Source organism: Electrona antarctica (assembly GCF_951216825.1).
Source record: "Electrona antarctica genome assembly, chromosome: 11".
NCBI lineage: Eukaryota > Metazoa > Chordata > Actinopteri > Myctophiformes > Myctophidae > Electrona > Electrona antarctica.
Window position 1 is genome coordinate 9,887,255 of NC_136792.1, and position 15,191 is coordinate 9,902,445.

Sequence of the window (15,191 nt, forward strand, 5' to 3'; positions counted from 1 at the left end):
GACTGATATACCGCGACAGTGTTGTGTGATATTAGTCTGGCTTATTAGCCAGGCTACCAGGCTACAGCCGGCCCTGATTTACCATTTATTTTCCTCATGACCACATTCACCACGTTTCATGCAAATGTGGTCATAATGTTTTAGAGGAATGCTACTCACATAAAAACAAACAAAAATGAGCAAATGGCAATGAAGTAATAACACGTGGAGTGAACTAATTAACCAACTCTGTTAACGATGTTGAATTATTGGCTTTATTTTTTCCATCTGAAGGTCTCCAAGCAGCTGCTGAAAACCACAACAACACAACATCCTATATGCCCAGCTTTCCAGGTTAGTGTGAACACAAACATTGGCTTGTGATTGGATGATCACCCCATAGCGATGATTTGATTGGCTGAGCAAAGTACATATTGAAGATTAAAAGTGAAGACGCCAAAAGTGATTGACCGGAATGACATTTGTGATGATTTGATTGGCTGAGCATGGAATGTGATGTGTGATGATGTATGCTGATAACAGCGCCACTCACTTCACATGGGTGTGATTTTTTTGGAAGGGGAGCTATAGCCCTTTATATAAACCGCTTTTGTCTCCGCACACGTCTCAAGATTTGCCATTGACCACAGGAAGAGAATTCCGGTCAAATGTCTGCAAAATGTCTCCCTGCCCGTCTCAAGTTTTGCCATTGACGATGATCAATCACAGGCAACAGGCATTCTGATTGGCCAGTATGAGATGATGCATGATGATGTATGATGATAAGAGCTGATACTTCCGCTAAATATGACGTAAATTAAACATCAATTCAAAACATTAAACGCCATTGACATTGAAGGGAAAACTTATGTCATATGTAAACGAGCAAATCGGCTAACAAATAGGGACCACCTTATACTCATGTAGCAATGTCAGATGTCCACCTTTCAGTACATTGTTTGGAGCTGTGGTCATTTGTGTCTCAACCTTTCAGTATATTGTTTGGAGCTGTGGTCATTTGTGTCTCAACCTTTCTCCTCTGTATTCTTACTTTGCAGTGTTGCTGTCATTCTGGGGCTCATCCTAACTCTCCACAATCCAGACGTTCTAAGATGTAAGCTCCAGTCCGAGCGTTAAACTCATAAAGGTAAACCATTAACAGGGTTAGTCTGGTGTACTAGTGCCCTCTCTTGGCCAGGCCCTGTAACTACAGTCTTTTAAATGTACAACATCTGCCATAACTTTTCAACGGTTTGTCCTACAGACTGGACTTGGTTTAAAGTCCTCGTCCTTCATTAGTTACTTAGCTCTGCTCCAAGTTCTGATTGGTTAATATTTGCCCCTAACGTCACGACACGAACCTCATCAAACCCTGGATAGCCATACATGGAGAAGACTGGATCTCAAACCCTTAGATCTCCATAATGTGGAGCTGACCTGTTTCTGACATTCCATATGTTGATCTGACCTCATCAAACTCTGTACACTCAAGACACGCTCCATACATGGCCAGTACAGAATTCATTCTATATGTTGATCTGCCAAAGCGCCAGTGCTCGCCCAGCAGTCTGCTGTCATCCAGGCGGATGCGTGCACGCCCGAAAGGGGCGAGGTCGCTTCTCACCCTCAGGGCGTCTTACTGGTTATTACTTGTTACTTGCGCAAGCAGAGCGTGCAAGTAATATTTTTCGTCAGGTGCTACGATGCGTAGGTTGTCGATGGTGTCGTGATGATATGTTTCAGTGTCGGGTGGATTAAAGGTAATGCCCCTATGTATACATGTAATCTGACACCACTGCCATATCAAGCACAAGTAATCATTACGTCATACACTGCCATGGGACATACACATCAAACGACCCAAGTAACCACAGTATACCACTAATCGACTCACAAATTACATATACATATATACATAGAGGCATGTCCTTTAATCACTTCATATCTTCATCATGCCATATGCTGCTACGGGACATACGCATCAAACGACCCAAGTAACCACAGTATACCGCTAATCAACTTACAAATTACATATACACCGACACTGAAACATATCTTTATTACGTCATCATTTGGAGCCGGTCATACCAGTTATACCCTGGCATTGGTAGTATTTGGTACATATCTTCATCACGTCATATGCTGCTACGGGACATACGCATCAAATGACCGAAGTAACCACAGTATACCGCTAATCAATTTACAAATTACATATACATATATACATAGAGGCATTTCCTTTAATCCACCCGACACTGAAACATATCTTTATTACGTCACCATTGAGAGCCAGTTATACCCTGGCATTGGTACATATCTTCATCACGTCATATGCTGCTACGGGACATACGCATCAAACAACCCAAGTAACCACAGTATACCGCTAATCAACTTACAAATTACATATACATATATACATAGAGGCATTTCCTTTAATCCACCCGGCACTGAAACATATCTTTATTACGTCACCATTGAGAGCCAGTTATACCAGAACTTGCACGCTCTGCTTGCGCACTAGTAGGCCATTAATGGCCTACTTGGGTGCAACAAGCGGCACTCGACAGAGTGCAGTTCTAGTTATTACTGTTGTTCATGCTACTGCTACTGCTATTGCTGCTGCTGCTGCTACTACTACTACTGTTAAATTAGAAAAGCCAATAGAATGAATGAACAAACAGATATGCATTTTCTTCATTTCAGTGTGAGCCATGGACCCAGACTGCGGTCCAACGATGGAGCTGGCTGCTCTTGGTCGACCCTTCAGTCTGGGCATGCTGTACGACTGTCGACGAGACTTACTGGTACCAGGTAAATGTACATGATGCTCTATGACTGTTCATAAGACTCACTAGTACCAGGTAAATGTACATGATGCTCTATGACTGTTCATAAGAATCACTAGACTATGACATTTCCGTAAAAATGTGTAAAAAAAAAGAGAGACATATTTCACCACTTGTTCGAATGCTCCCCTGTCAAAAATAGCAAAAAAAAAACTCATCTTTTACTTTTTCTAATAACAAACATGAACCTTGGTTGAAAAACAAAGTTGTCCAATTTGTAGCCTAATATTGTTTTACGATTTTCAGAAAACAGAAAAAAACTGAACCAACAAACTTCAAATTTCATTAACATTTCACCCAAAAGTTTTACAACAATATATGACTAATGACTATTGACATTCACATAACATGGTCTGTCAGCTATGGGTGCATCTAAAAAATATATTGTGGAAAAGTTAATTTTCTTCCATAATATAATTCAAAAAGTAAAATATTCATATATTCTAGATTCATTGTGCATAAAGTGAAATATTTAAAACATTGATTTATTTTAATCTTGAGGATTATGGCATACAGCTCATGAAAATCTAAAAATCCTATCTCAAAATATTAGAATATTTTATGAAACCACTAAAAAACATATTAATAATGCAGAAATGTCGACCATCTGGAAAATATGTCAGTGGGGCGTGGCATGGCCAGTTGGCTGGTCAGTTAAGCACAGTAACACCATGGTCAGTAGGCCTACACCAGTTACTAAAGCAATAAGCCACAAGAGGTCTCAGGTTACCGGGTATTTTATAATGGCTGAGAGGCGTAGCGAGACCCGACGCTTAGCGGAGGGTCTCAGATAAGACGGTAAACTGGGACCTCGCATGGGTTATTGCTTTTCTAAAACGGTTACCAACAATAATAACCAGCAATATTAACCTCATAAAACTATTAAATTCACAAATGTAGCTACGCTTTGCGCCCACCAGAGCGAGCCACATGTCCTTGTTTTTACTCGGCCAGTCTCTGTGACGGGGGAATAGGAGGCGATTGCTGTCGTTACGAGGCCAGTCATGTCGGCCAGGGTGTGTAAGGCAATCAAATGCTTCCCTTCCCCAGTTCAGATACAGAGCTGCGGGATCAGCTGGGAATGATATAAAGTGATTGAAGGTGTGGATTATCGTGATATTTACAACGGAAACCAGCCAATCAGAATCAGGTATTGGGACTAACCGTTTTAGGAATAGTAGTTTTGGCACTGTGGGCAGGTGCCAAATCGAGCTGGAAAGGAAAATCAGCATCTCCATAAAGCTTGTCAACATACCGAAGCACAAGGTCCTCTAAAATATCCTGGTAGATGGCTCTGTTGACTCCAGTGTGAAGTTTTCACTGTCACTGGACCAACACCATGCAGACAACATGGACCCAAATCATGACTGTGTTTTATCCATTGTAGATACAACACAACCATCTATTAGGATATTTTACAGCACTGTGTGCTTCCGTATGTTGACAAGCTTTATGGGTATACTGATTTCCTTTTCCAGCAGCACTTGGCACCTGCCCACAGAGCTAAAACTACCAGTAATTTGTGTACTGACTGTCATGGTATTACTGTGCTTAACTGACCAGCCAACTGGCATGACCTGACACATAGAATCTAGGTTGAATTGTCAAGGTGTGAGACACTAGATTCAACAATACAAATGAGTTTAAAGCTGCTATCAAAGCAAACCTGGGCTTCCATAACACCTCAACAGTGCCACAGGCTTATCACCTCCATGCACCATTGATGAAATAATTTGATTAAAAGTAGCCCAGACCACGTATTGAGTGCATGAATTAACAATGAATGAATCTAGAATAGGCTATATGAAGGTTTTACTTTTTGAATGATATTACTGAAGAAAATGTACTTTTTCCACGATATTCTACAGTTTTGAGATGCACCTGACATAAGAGGATTGAATTACTGTTTTGCGTTTGTTACTAATTTGTGTTTTCTGTGGAGTACTGACTTACTCCAGACGTCACATTGTCTTTTGACAATGGGGTTCCCAAACTGTGGCGTGTGCACCCCCAGGGGTGCGTGTGCACCCCCAGGTGTGCGTGTGCACCCCCAGGTGTGCGTCAGCTCAGCTGCCTAGATAGGGGGTGCATGACATTAATAGTGTAATGGTGCTGCTGGTGTTACAATTAAACTACTTTATTTCCTGCCCGCCTATAACTAACTGGCGAGTTCTGCCATATTTGAAACTCTACAGGACTGGTTAAAATCAGGGAAACTAGGTTGTCCAGTTTTTAGTATAGTAAGATTAATTGTATTTATTTCAAATGAATGCAATTGAAAGTGATTCAGTCACAAATAAAGGACGACTTCACCACTTTTCAACCTATCTTCATATAATTGGTGCTCACTAATGTTCATGATGAAATACCACTTTCTCCCCCTATTCAGTCTGTGTCTCATAGGAGGGCTGTGGGCAGTTCAGAAACCAGTCTGTGTCTCATAGGAGGGCTGTGGGCAGTTCAGAAACCAGTCTGTGTCTCATAGGAGGGCTGTGGGCAGTTCAGAAACCAGTCTGTGTCATAGGAGGGCTGTGGGCAGTTCAGAAACCAGTCTGTGTCTCATAGGAGGGCTGTGGGCAGTTCAGAAACCAGTCTGTGTCATAGGAGGGCTGTGGGCAGTTCAGAAACCAGTCTGTGTCTCATAGGAGGGCTGTGGGCAGTTCAGAAACCAGTCTGTGTCTCATAGGAGGGCTGTGGGCAGTTCAGAAACCCATCTGTGTCTCATAGGAGCGCTGTGGGCAGTTCAGAAACCAGTCTGTCTCATAGGAGGGCTGTGGGCAGTTCAGAAACCAGTCTGTGTATCATAGGAGGGCTGTGGGCAGTTCAGAAACCCGTCTGTCTCATATGAGGGCTGTGGGCAGTTCAGAAACCCGTCTGTGTCTCATAGGAGGGCTGTGGGCAGTTCAGAAACCTGTTAGTGTCTCATAGGAGGGCTGTGGGCAGTTCAGAAACCCGTCTGTGTCTCATAGGAGGGCTGTGGGCAGTTCAGAAACCAGTCTGTGTCTCATAGGAGGGCTGTGGGCAGTTCAGAAACCCGTCCACCAGTGATATCATCATCGATGGGGAATCCAAGCTAATAGAAACTGCAGGCTTTCTATTCCTGAAAAGTTTCCATGCTATAATAAAAAATAAAAATAAAATCTAAATATCTTTTTAAAAATCTTGTTTAACAGGATAAGTGCAATAGCCATAAAGACGAGCTTACCTTTACTCTGTCCAGCGTGGCAGAACCATAAAGGCGAGTTTTGTTTAATCCACGTTAATCGGCACTTGATTAGCATGAAATTAGCATTTGATTAGCATCACATTTAGCATGTTGTAGCATTTTTAGCTAGCGCTAGGCCGCGATCACGTAAAAACGGCCAAAATTCCCCCATGCACGCATGGCTGAGGGAAGTAGGGGTGCTGGGGGGGCTGTAGCACCCCCTCCCCCCAGGCACAGCCCCCCCTCGAACAGGAGGGGAAGAAAAAAAAAAGAGATAGGCCAGGCCTAATAAATATGCTGTATCACAGTATTGGCACCTTATCCTGGTTAATTGCCTGTGTCAGTTCGTTCATATAACTTGCGTGTGGAGAGGGAAAGTAAAGGCCACGTTTGCGCGTGAAAATGCGCAAAAATGCGCGTGCACGCGCATTTTTGCGGCGCGCTATGCGCGCGCACCCCCTACTAGACGCTCAGCCCCTGCGAGTGTAAAGTACTTCCCGCGGGCCTGCATGCACGCCCGTGCACGCACACAAGCCGTCTTTATATGCATTATGGATCATAATCTGCAAGAAATGCGATATTCGGCGCTTGATTTGAGCTTAGATTGACTTAGTTATGATATAAAAAGCAATCGCGGGGCCGAGCTGATCCCAGGTCGGTATCATAAATCTGATATGTCCGACTTTCACTTCCGGTTCAAATCCATGTACACATCCGGTAGCTTTTGGGAGACTTTTTTAAAGAACGTCTGGCACGGGCAACGACTCCATCTTGTGGATTCTTTGCATAACGATGATGTCACTGGTGGACGGGTTTCTGAACTGCCCACAGCCCTCCTATGAGACACAGGCTGAGTAGAAACATATGCCATTTCATCATGAACATTAGTGAGGATAGGTTGAAAAGTGGACAAGTCATCCTTTAAGTGTTTAAAATTAAATAAGAATACATTACACAGCAAGGACAATGTTAAATGTAGTAAAATAAGGAAAGACATACACAGTACTGTATAGAAAAGGGTAAAGAAATATTTCACCAATTGAGCTGTTCATTCCATTGCAGGGCTTACGTTGTGGGATAATGAAGCTCTGGAGAAGAATGCAAAAATCACACCCAAGCCCAGCACTGAATTTGAGATAGTAGCATCTGAATCAATCGAGGACAAAACTTCAGCACTGGATATTGAAGCTTCCTTGAAAGCAAGTTTCTTGTGTGGACTGGTAAAAGTTGATGGCTCTGCCAAATATCTCAATGATTCTAAGACTTCAAAACATCAGGCCAGAGTAACATTAAAATATAAAGCTACCACAAAGTTCCAACAACTGTCCATGAATCATCTTGGAAAAGGCAATGTGAAACATCCAGATGTCTTTGATTCAGGCAAAGCAACGCATGTGGTGACAGGTATCCTTTATGGGGCGCAAGCATTCTTTGTATTTGACCGTGATGTTTCTGAAACAACAACAAATACTCATCAAGGCGTTGAAGGGGGCGTGAAGGCAGTAATCAAACAGATTCCCACAATCTCAATAGATGGTCAAGGGTCTCTACAAATGAAAAAAACAGACAAAACAAAAGTAGAGAAATTCACATGCAAATTCCATGGGGACTTTTCTCTACAGAAAAATCCGGTGTCTTTTAAAGACGCAATACAAGTCTACCAAAGCCTGCCAGAGTTGCTGGGTCCAAACGGAGAGAATGCCGTACCACTGAAGGTCTGGCTGATGCCCCTGAAGGATATAGACTCATCTGCTGCTCAACTGGTCCGTCAGATAAGCATTGATTTAGTGATGGAAGCTCAAAGTGTCCTGGAGTACTTCAGTGAACTGGAACTGAAGTGCAACGATGAACTAAAACGCCCAGTCGCACAACAGTTCCCCCAGATTGGCGAAAAGCTGAAAACCTTTAAAGATCGTTGCAACCAGTACAAGCTCGAGTTTCAGAAAAACTTGGCAAACAAACTTCCTTTAATCAGAGGAGGTGGGGAAGAGGAGAGTGTGCTCGCAGAGTTCCTAAAAACAAGACACTCGTCTCCTTTCAACAGCAAAGACCTGACCAAGTGGATGGACTGCAAAGAGAGAGAAATAAACAACATAAGCTCCCTCACTATGATGATGAAAAACACAAAAATTGTCTCTTCCAATGAACTTGAAACAATAATCCTCAATTCAGAAACCCACCATGCTGTATGCTTTGCTTTCACATCACTGCAAACCTCTGAACCATATCTGTCAGATTTATCAAGCTACCTAAGAGATACACCCAAACTAGTGAGCACTACAACGCATGTAGAAGAGAAACAATGGTACATCTCAGAACAGTCAGAAGTGAGAAATAGAGCAAAGCTGTTCATTGATTATTCAGAGGCGAACAAAGACAACAAGGATATCCAGTTCCTCATCACAGCTACAACAAATGATAGTCAAAGGGGAGCAAGCATCTACCTTTATGAAGATGGGAAGTTGACCAATGATAATTTTCAACCACCTTCAAAGCCTGAGAAATTATCAGCAAGTGACACAATGCATAACAGTGTGACACTGAAGATGCACCTGCCGCGATTTGGAGCAGAACATGTCAGCCACTACTCTATTGAGTATCGTGTCACTGGACAAGATGAATGGCACCAACATACAGCATCCAATGCTGATGAAGTTACTGTTCCCAAATTGTCTCCTAACACGGACTACGTGTTCAGATACCGAGCAGTGTGTCCAGTTGGCAGAGGGCCAGCCAGTGAAGTCAGTGATTCCATGAAAACTTTACCCACAAGTCCACCTGGGAAACCTCAAGCTTCACCAAACTCACATGGGCTCTCAGTTACATGGGAGAAACCCACTGAGATTGGAGATGGGGTGACTGTGGAGAGCTACAGTGTAGAGTACGCTAAAGTATCCACTGAACAACAGCAATGGAACAAAGTGACATCACAAACTGAAATGACCATCATTTCTGGCCTTGAGCCAATGGCAGAGTATGAAGTTCGAGTCATATGTGAATGCGGTGCAGCTGGCAGAAGCAAGGAAAGCCATACAGTCACTGTTCAGACAACCAGTGACTTGAAGTCCTTTCTGAGAGACCTGGGGTTGGAGGATCACTACACAGAGAAGCTATCCTTGAGCACAATACTCCAGATTGATAAGAAGACCATTACAGATGTACCTGCCACTTGCCATTCAGATCTTGCATGGCATTTTCTGAAGAAGTTAATGATGGTCAATGTAACAGCGAGGAATGTGAAATGTTCGCCAGTATCTGAACCAAACAGTGATGCTTCCTCTGACACAGATTTTGATCTTGATAGTCTGCTAGACAGTCAGGGCTCAGATATGATTCATCCCTTAGACATTGTCACTGCTATTTTTCTGTGCTCCAATGGTTTGCTACAGCAGGAGATGGCATTGAAAATGTCCATGTGTCAGTTTTCATTGCCGCTGCTACTTCCTAACTGTGAAACAGGTCAGTGTCAGTTCATGCTTTGGGCAATGAGAGACATTATCAAGAGGTTCAGATCTCATTCACTTCTAGATCCGAAAAGCTTTATTGAAGACAGAATTGTTCTCTCTAAACTTCCAATGGTGTCTTTTGTAAGACTGGGTGAGTGCTCCTTGTCCAAGTCAAAGGTTCTCAATAATCTTCTGAGTAATCCCCAACAGTATCATGACACATTTGTTCACCGAGACATGGAAGGTGGTGATCGTCCAAGGAAAATATCTGATGGATTGGTTGAAATGAGTTGGTATCTTCCGTGTGGAAACACTAACATTGACATTTTCGGAGAGCCAGTAGCTATAGCTAACCTCCGGGGGGACATCAAATCCTTTGAAAAACAATATGAATTTCTTTGCCAGACATCGGCAGCAGTTTTTGTGTTCTTTGACAACTTGGACTCTCAGTACAAACTACTGAGCAGCCAAAACAACAAAGCACAGCTGTTCTTGGTCGGTAACACCCAGGGCAAAGGTTTCAGTCGTGATTCCCTTAAACAAGTGGCAGGGAAGTTTAAGTTGAACACGAACAACTTCATTATAAAGACTGAAAAGATGAATGATGCAGACTTCATCAAAAAGCTGAGAGAAAAAGTCACCAATGTGGTCAACAGCTCAGAAATGAGGATGAAGATGGAGAACATGGCTGCTGTTGCCAAACAACTTGGAATTGCCGTTGATGAGGACTCCCCAGAGTGTCAGAACGCCAAGAGAAATGCAGACGCCATCACCTCAAAGATAACAGACAATGAAGACATTCTTAAGTACAAGGAAAATCAGCTTCCCCTGCAAGGAAGAATATTGAAAGAATTATCTTGTTTAGAGAAGGAGGGATTTAGGCTTAAGAATGCTGGCGAGAAAAACATTGACAATTACAAAGATGAACTCCTGCAGAAGAAAATGCAACTTAGAAAAGAACAAAACGAACGCGGCATATCAGAGGCCATGGCCTGCTTCATAAGTGCATTATCAAGCCCAGGGATAGAGCGGGCATATTTTTTGAAGTGGATGCGAATGCACCTTGATAACTTGTCCCGAGCAACACTCTCTTCTCTCCGTGAACGGTATAAAGAGAAATGTCAGAGTTCTGAGAACAAAGATGAAATTAAAAAGCTTGATAGACAACTTTCCAACAGCTCACTGGGGATAGAACACTTCTTGCGTGAAATGGGTCAGCTCTATGCGTCTGCAAAGTTCCTTCCAGAAACTTGTAAATCACGTCAACAGCTATTGCAACTTCCCAAATTGTGTGCAGAATTGCTCCTTGAAGGATTTCCCATGGAGTTGGTGGACGGTGATGCATCTACCATTCCTCTTACATGGGTGGAGGATGTTCTCACTCAGCTAAGTGTCTTGGTAGGGAAGAAGAACAAACTCCTGGTCCTAACAGTTCTTGGAGTTCAGAGCACAGGAAAGTCCACACTCCTTAACACCATGTTTGGAGTGCAGTTTGCAGTCAGCAGCGGTCGATGCACTCGAGGTGCCTTCATGTTGCTTGTCAGAGTGGAAGAAGACTACAAACGTGTTCTGAACTGTGACTTTGTGCTAATCATTGACACTGAAGGTCTGAAGTCGCCAGAACTTGCACAATTGGATGATAGCTATGAGCATGACAATGAGCTTGCAACACTTGTTGTAGGGCTTAGTGATGTCACTATAATCAACATTGCGATGGAGAATATAGCAGACATGAAAGACATCCTGCAAATCGTTGTCCACGCTTTCCTCAGGATGAAAGAAGTGGGGAAGATGCCCAACTGTCAGTTTGTTCATCAGAATGTGTCAGATGTAGCAGCCCCAGACAGTAACCTACGGGACAGGAATCTACTGTTGCAACAGTTGAATGAGATGACTCAAGCTGCTGCCAAAATGGAGAAAAAGGAGCAGAACAAGAACTTCACAGATGTGATGAAATACAATCCAGACACTGGGAACTGGTACATCCCTGGACTCTGGCATGGGAGCCCACCGATGGCACCAGTAAATGCAGGGTACAGTGAGGCTGTTTATGAGTTCAAGAAGAACATCATCCAAATTCTTGCCATGGGAAGCAGCAAGGCATCTGCTAATGAAGTACCGGCCTTTCTGGGATGGATTAAAAGCCTGTGGACTGCTGTACAACAAGAGAACTTTATCTTCAGTTTCCGAAACAGCCTTGTGGCCGATGCCTACATGAAGCTTTGCAAAGAATCCAGCAAATTAGAATGGAACATCAAAAAACACATGTACACATGGGTTAAAGATGCTGAAACAAAGATCTCAAACTTTGGAACTGTGAAGTCTAACGTACCAAACCTGGAAGATTTACTGACTCATTTGATGAGTGAAGCCTTGAAAGAGCTCTCTATTTGGGAGACAAAACTCCTTCAACATCTGACTGACTATTTTAAGCAAAAAGAAGGACACGTCCAACTTGTTGAGAGATACAGAGAGGACTTCTCAAACAGTGCAAAAAACCTACGAAAAGAAATTGAGAACTCTGTACGCAATCAACTGTACGCTGCTGTTGAAATCAGACGAGGGATGATAAGTCTTGACGGAATGAAGAAGACCTTTGCAAAGAAATTAGAGGACAAGGTGCTGAAGTTAATTGAGGAATGCCGTAAGAGTGACCTTAAGAGAAAAACGATTTCATCGTCACTAGACAGACAATTTGATGAGCTGTGGAAACAAACTGAGAGTGAATTAAACTTCAAAGGGTTACAAGACATTGATGTCTACAATAAAGTTGAATATCAGCTGAGGTTGAACCTATCGCCAAAGGGGGGTCATGCTTCTGAATTACTGGCAGAAAGACCCCTGCGAGAAGGTGGAAACGGGCACTTCGAAGTGGAACGTGAGGGATTCGTCGAATTAGTCAAATGCACATTTAATCAATTGCTTGGCAAAGAAAATCCTGCACAAAGGCTAGCTGACTTGATTATTAAGGATTGCACACGGTATGTGTCTGAGAAAGTGGAAAAGAAAACCAATTACCATGACACTTACATCTCAGAGATCCTGAATAAGATTGATAACATGTTGAGTGCCAATGGAGATGTTAAGGGGGATATTAAGTTTGAAGTGCACTTAAAACAACACGTGTGTGGTCTATCAGCTCGAGCGTTTCAGAAAATGCACAAAGACTTCAGAGAGAAAAATGACCCACAGGTTTGTCTAAACAAACTGAAAAACGAGCACTGTTCTGCCTTTAAAGATTTGTTCAATGAACGAGACCAGTGTCAGAAAAAAGCTGAGCAATTCACAAACCTCTGCCTGAGACCTGCAGTGGAACACAATATCACCAGTTCCTTGGGTCCAGAAATTGTTGATGCAATGCTGGCAGGCAAAAATGCTGATCAATTTAGCACGCGGTCATTCTTCCAGCACTCCCTTTTGGACTATTTGCTGTCAAAGAACATTTTTGAGACCTATCTGAGCTACATTCAGTCATATGAAGATTTTGTCCAACACTGGATATCTGTCAAAATTGTGGAACAATTCTCAAGTGGGAATGAGCTGTTTGAATTGGAAAAAAAACAAATTGAAGCAAACATCAAGTACATAACTAGCGCTATCACAAATGCCCACAAGGAAAACATCACTGTGGAGACCTTTGTCCAAAATATTTGCAATGGAATTGGTGATAAACTGGTCATTCCAAAGGATGCTCTGGCAACTGTCTTGACCCTGAACAAATCAACCCTGGAGGATTTTGTCCAGTGGCTTAAAGTGTCTGTGAAAGAAATGGAACAGACACTCACGGAGACATTCGAAGCAAAGGACCTGCCAGAAAAACTAAGGTCACTTGATGTCAAACCCCAGAATGTGCTGTTCAACAGAATCTTTGGATGTGGGAAACGGTGTCCATTCTGCAAAGTGCCTTGTGACGCAGGAGGCAAAGGACACACGGAACACTTTGCTTCAGTCCACAGACCAGAAGGTCTTGGTAATATCAAATGGAGAAATTCAAGGGAACTCGTTACTGATGTGTGTTCTTCTTCAGTGATAAGTGAGTCTAAGTTCTGTTGTTCTGAGACAAAGGATAACCCTCACCCTTATAAAGAGTACAGGGACATTTTCCCCAGCTGGAAAATTCAACCAGACAAAAGCATCAAGGCATCAGACTACTGGAAATATGTGATGAGGAAATTCAACAATGAATTTGCCAAAAAGTACGATGCAAAACCTGCTGAAATTCCTTCAGCTTGGATGAAGATTGACAAAAAACAGGCAAAGAAAAGCCTCGATGAGTCCTTCAACATCAAATGAGTCTCAACTGTGTTTAACCTATGAGTTATTTGACGGCCTCACTCATGAGTAGGATTTCCTGCAATGTATCAATCTACTTTGGTATGTTTACCTGAATTCAAAACAAATTAATTGCAATTGAGACCTGACTTTGTTGTATCATTATGTTAATGCCATTGGTGTTCGAGCCAGCTGGTTTAATGGCCGCAACATGGTTTGGGCGCTCGTCACAAACAGTTGTGTTCGTCCAGTTTGTGTAGACTCCAATCAACGTCCATACCTGTACTTATGTTTCCTTGCATGGATTGAATTCATGCTTTACTATATTATTCATTAATGTCTTCATCTTGATAGACTCATTTCTTACTATATTATTCATGAATGTATTAGATGTATGAAACAGTATGTTATCATGTTGTTGCGTGTGGCCATGACATCACTCGCACACACACACTCAAGTCATTCAATCATTGTCTGTGCCTAATCTTTGTCTCTCAACCCCACTCAGACTGACACACCCAGGCTGGCACACCTGCAGCAGATTCCCCAATCATCCTCTGCTGCAGCCCTCTGCTATAAAAGCCATGCCAGCTCAGTGTCAAGGCAGACACAGACCCAGCAACAGCTCAGTGCCAATCCATGTCAATACTTTTCAGTTAAACTTAATTTAGGTTAGTTTGTCCTGGGGATGGCCGGCAGTTAGAGTTTTCGTTATTAGTTAATTGGTTTAAGTTAGGGGAGGGGGGAAACGGCTTCGACGTCCCTATAGGGGGTGGCCTGGGCCCCCCCTCATTCTCCTGTTTTGGCCGGCATCTCCAGGTCTCCTTTGTTCTCCTGATTTGGTAAAGTACCTGACAGTAATATGTGTTTTGTTTGATATTTTGTTTGTTGGTTCAATGCTTCTGTGGGGAAGTGGTTAATAAAAACCGTTAAAACTTGTCCACTTGTCCATCTGTCCTTATGTTGGGGTCTCCAGTTTGAGCAACAATGTTGCACATTATTCTTTTAATAGTTTAATCAAAGCAGTAAAATGTTAAATGCCCTGAAATTGTACAATGGACATGTTTTATTGATTCTTTAAGCTGTATGAAAAACAAAACATCTAAACAAAACAAATCATTGTTCTATTACTTGTGAATAAAGAGACCAAATCAGCATTCTGCCTATGAATGTCTTTATGTTTCAGCATAACGTGTATTAAGGGACAAAGTAAACATAAATACCATCACATGGTTTTGTTATTGTCTAAGACTCGAAAAATGGTCATTATGTTATTTACACTTTGGGTTTTATTCCCCAAGTAACATAAACAAAATCTCACACACACACACACACACACACACACACACACACACACACACACACACACACACACACACACACACACACACACACACACACACACACACACACACACACACACACACACACACACACACACAC

General features: G+C 42.5%; 2 protein-coding genes across 2 annotated transcripts; both read left to right on the plus strand.

Moving 5' to 3' along the window:
- Window positions 1–2,690: 2,690 nt before the first annotated feature.
- On the plus strand, window positions 2,691–8,449 carry LOC306931975 (stonustoxin subunit alpha-like; the record flags this gene model as incomplete). Its single annotated transcript, XM_079513680.1, has 3 exons — window positions 2,691–2,790; window positions 7,093–8,335; window positions 8,437–8,449. 3 exons carry the CDS (start codon window positions 2,691–2,693, stop codon window positions 8,447–8,449), a joined length of 1,356 nt encoding a protein of 451 aa, XP_079369806.1.
- Window positions 8,450–8,657: 208 nt separating this feature from the next.
- Window positions 8,658–13,769, plus strand: LOC306931977 (up-regulator of cell proliferation-like; the record flags this gene model as incomplete). Its single annotated transcript, XM_079513682.1, has 1 exon — window positions 8,658–13,769. The coding sequence occupies exon 1, from the start codon at window positions 8,784–8,786 to the stop codon at window positions 13,767–13,769; it is 4,986 nt and encodes a 1,661-aa protein (XP_079369808.1). The 5' UTR covers window positions 8,658–8,783.
- Window positions 13,770–15,191: the final 1,422 nt, after the last annotated feature.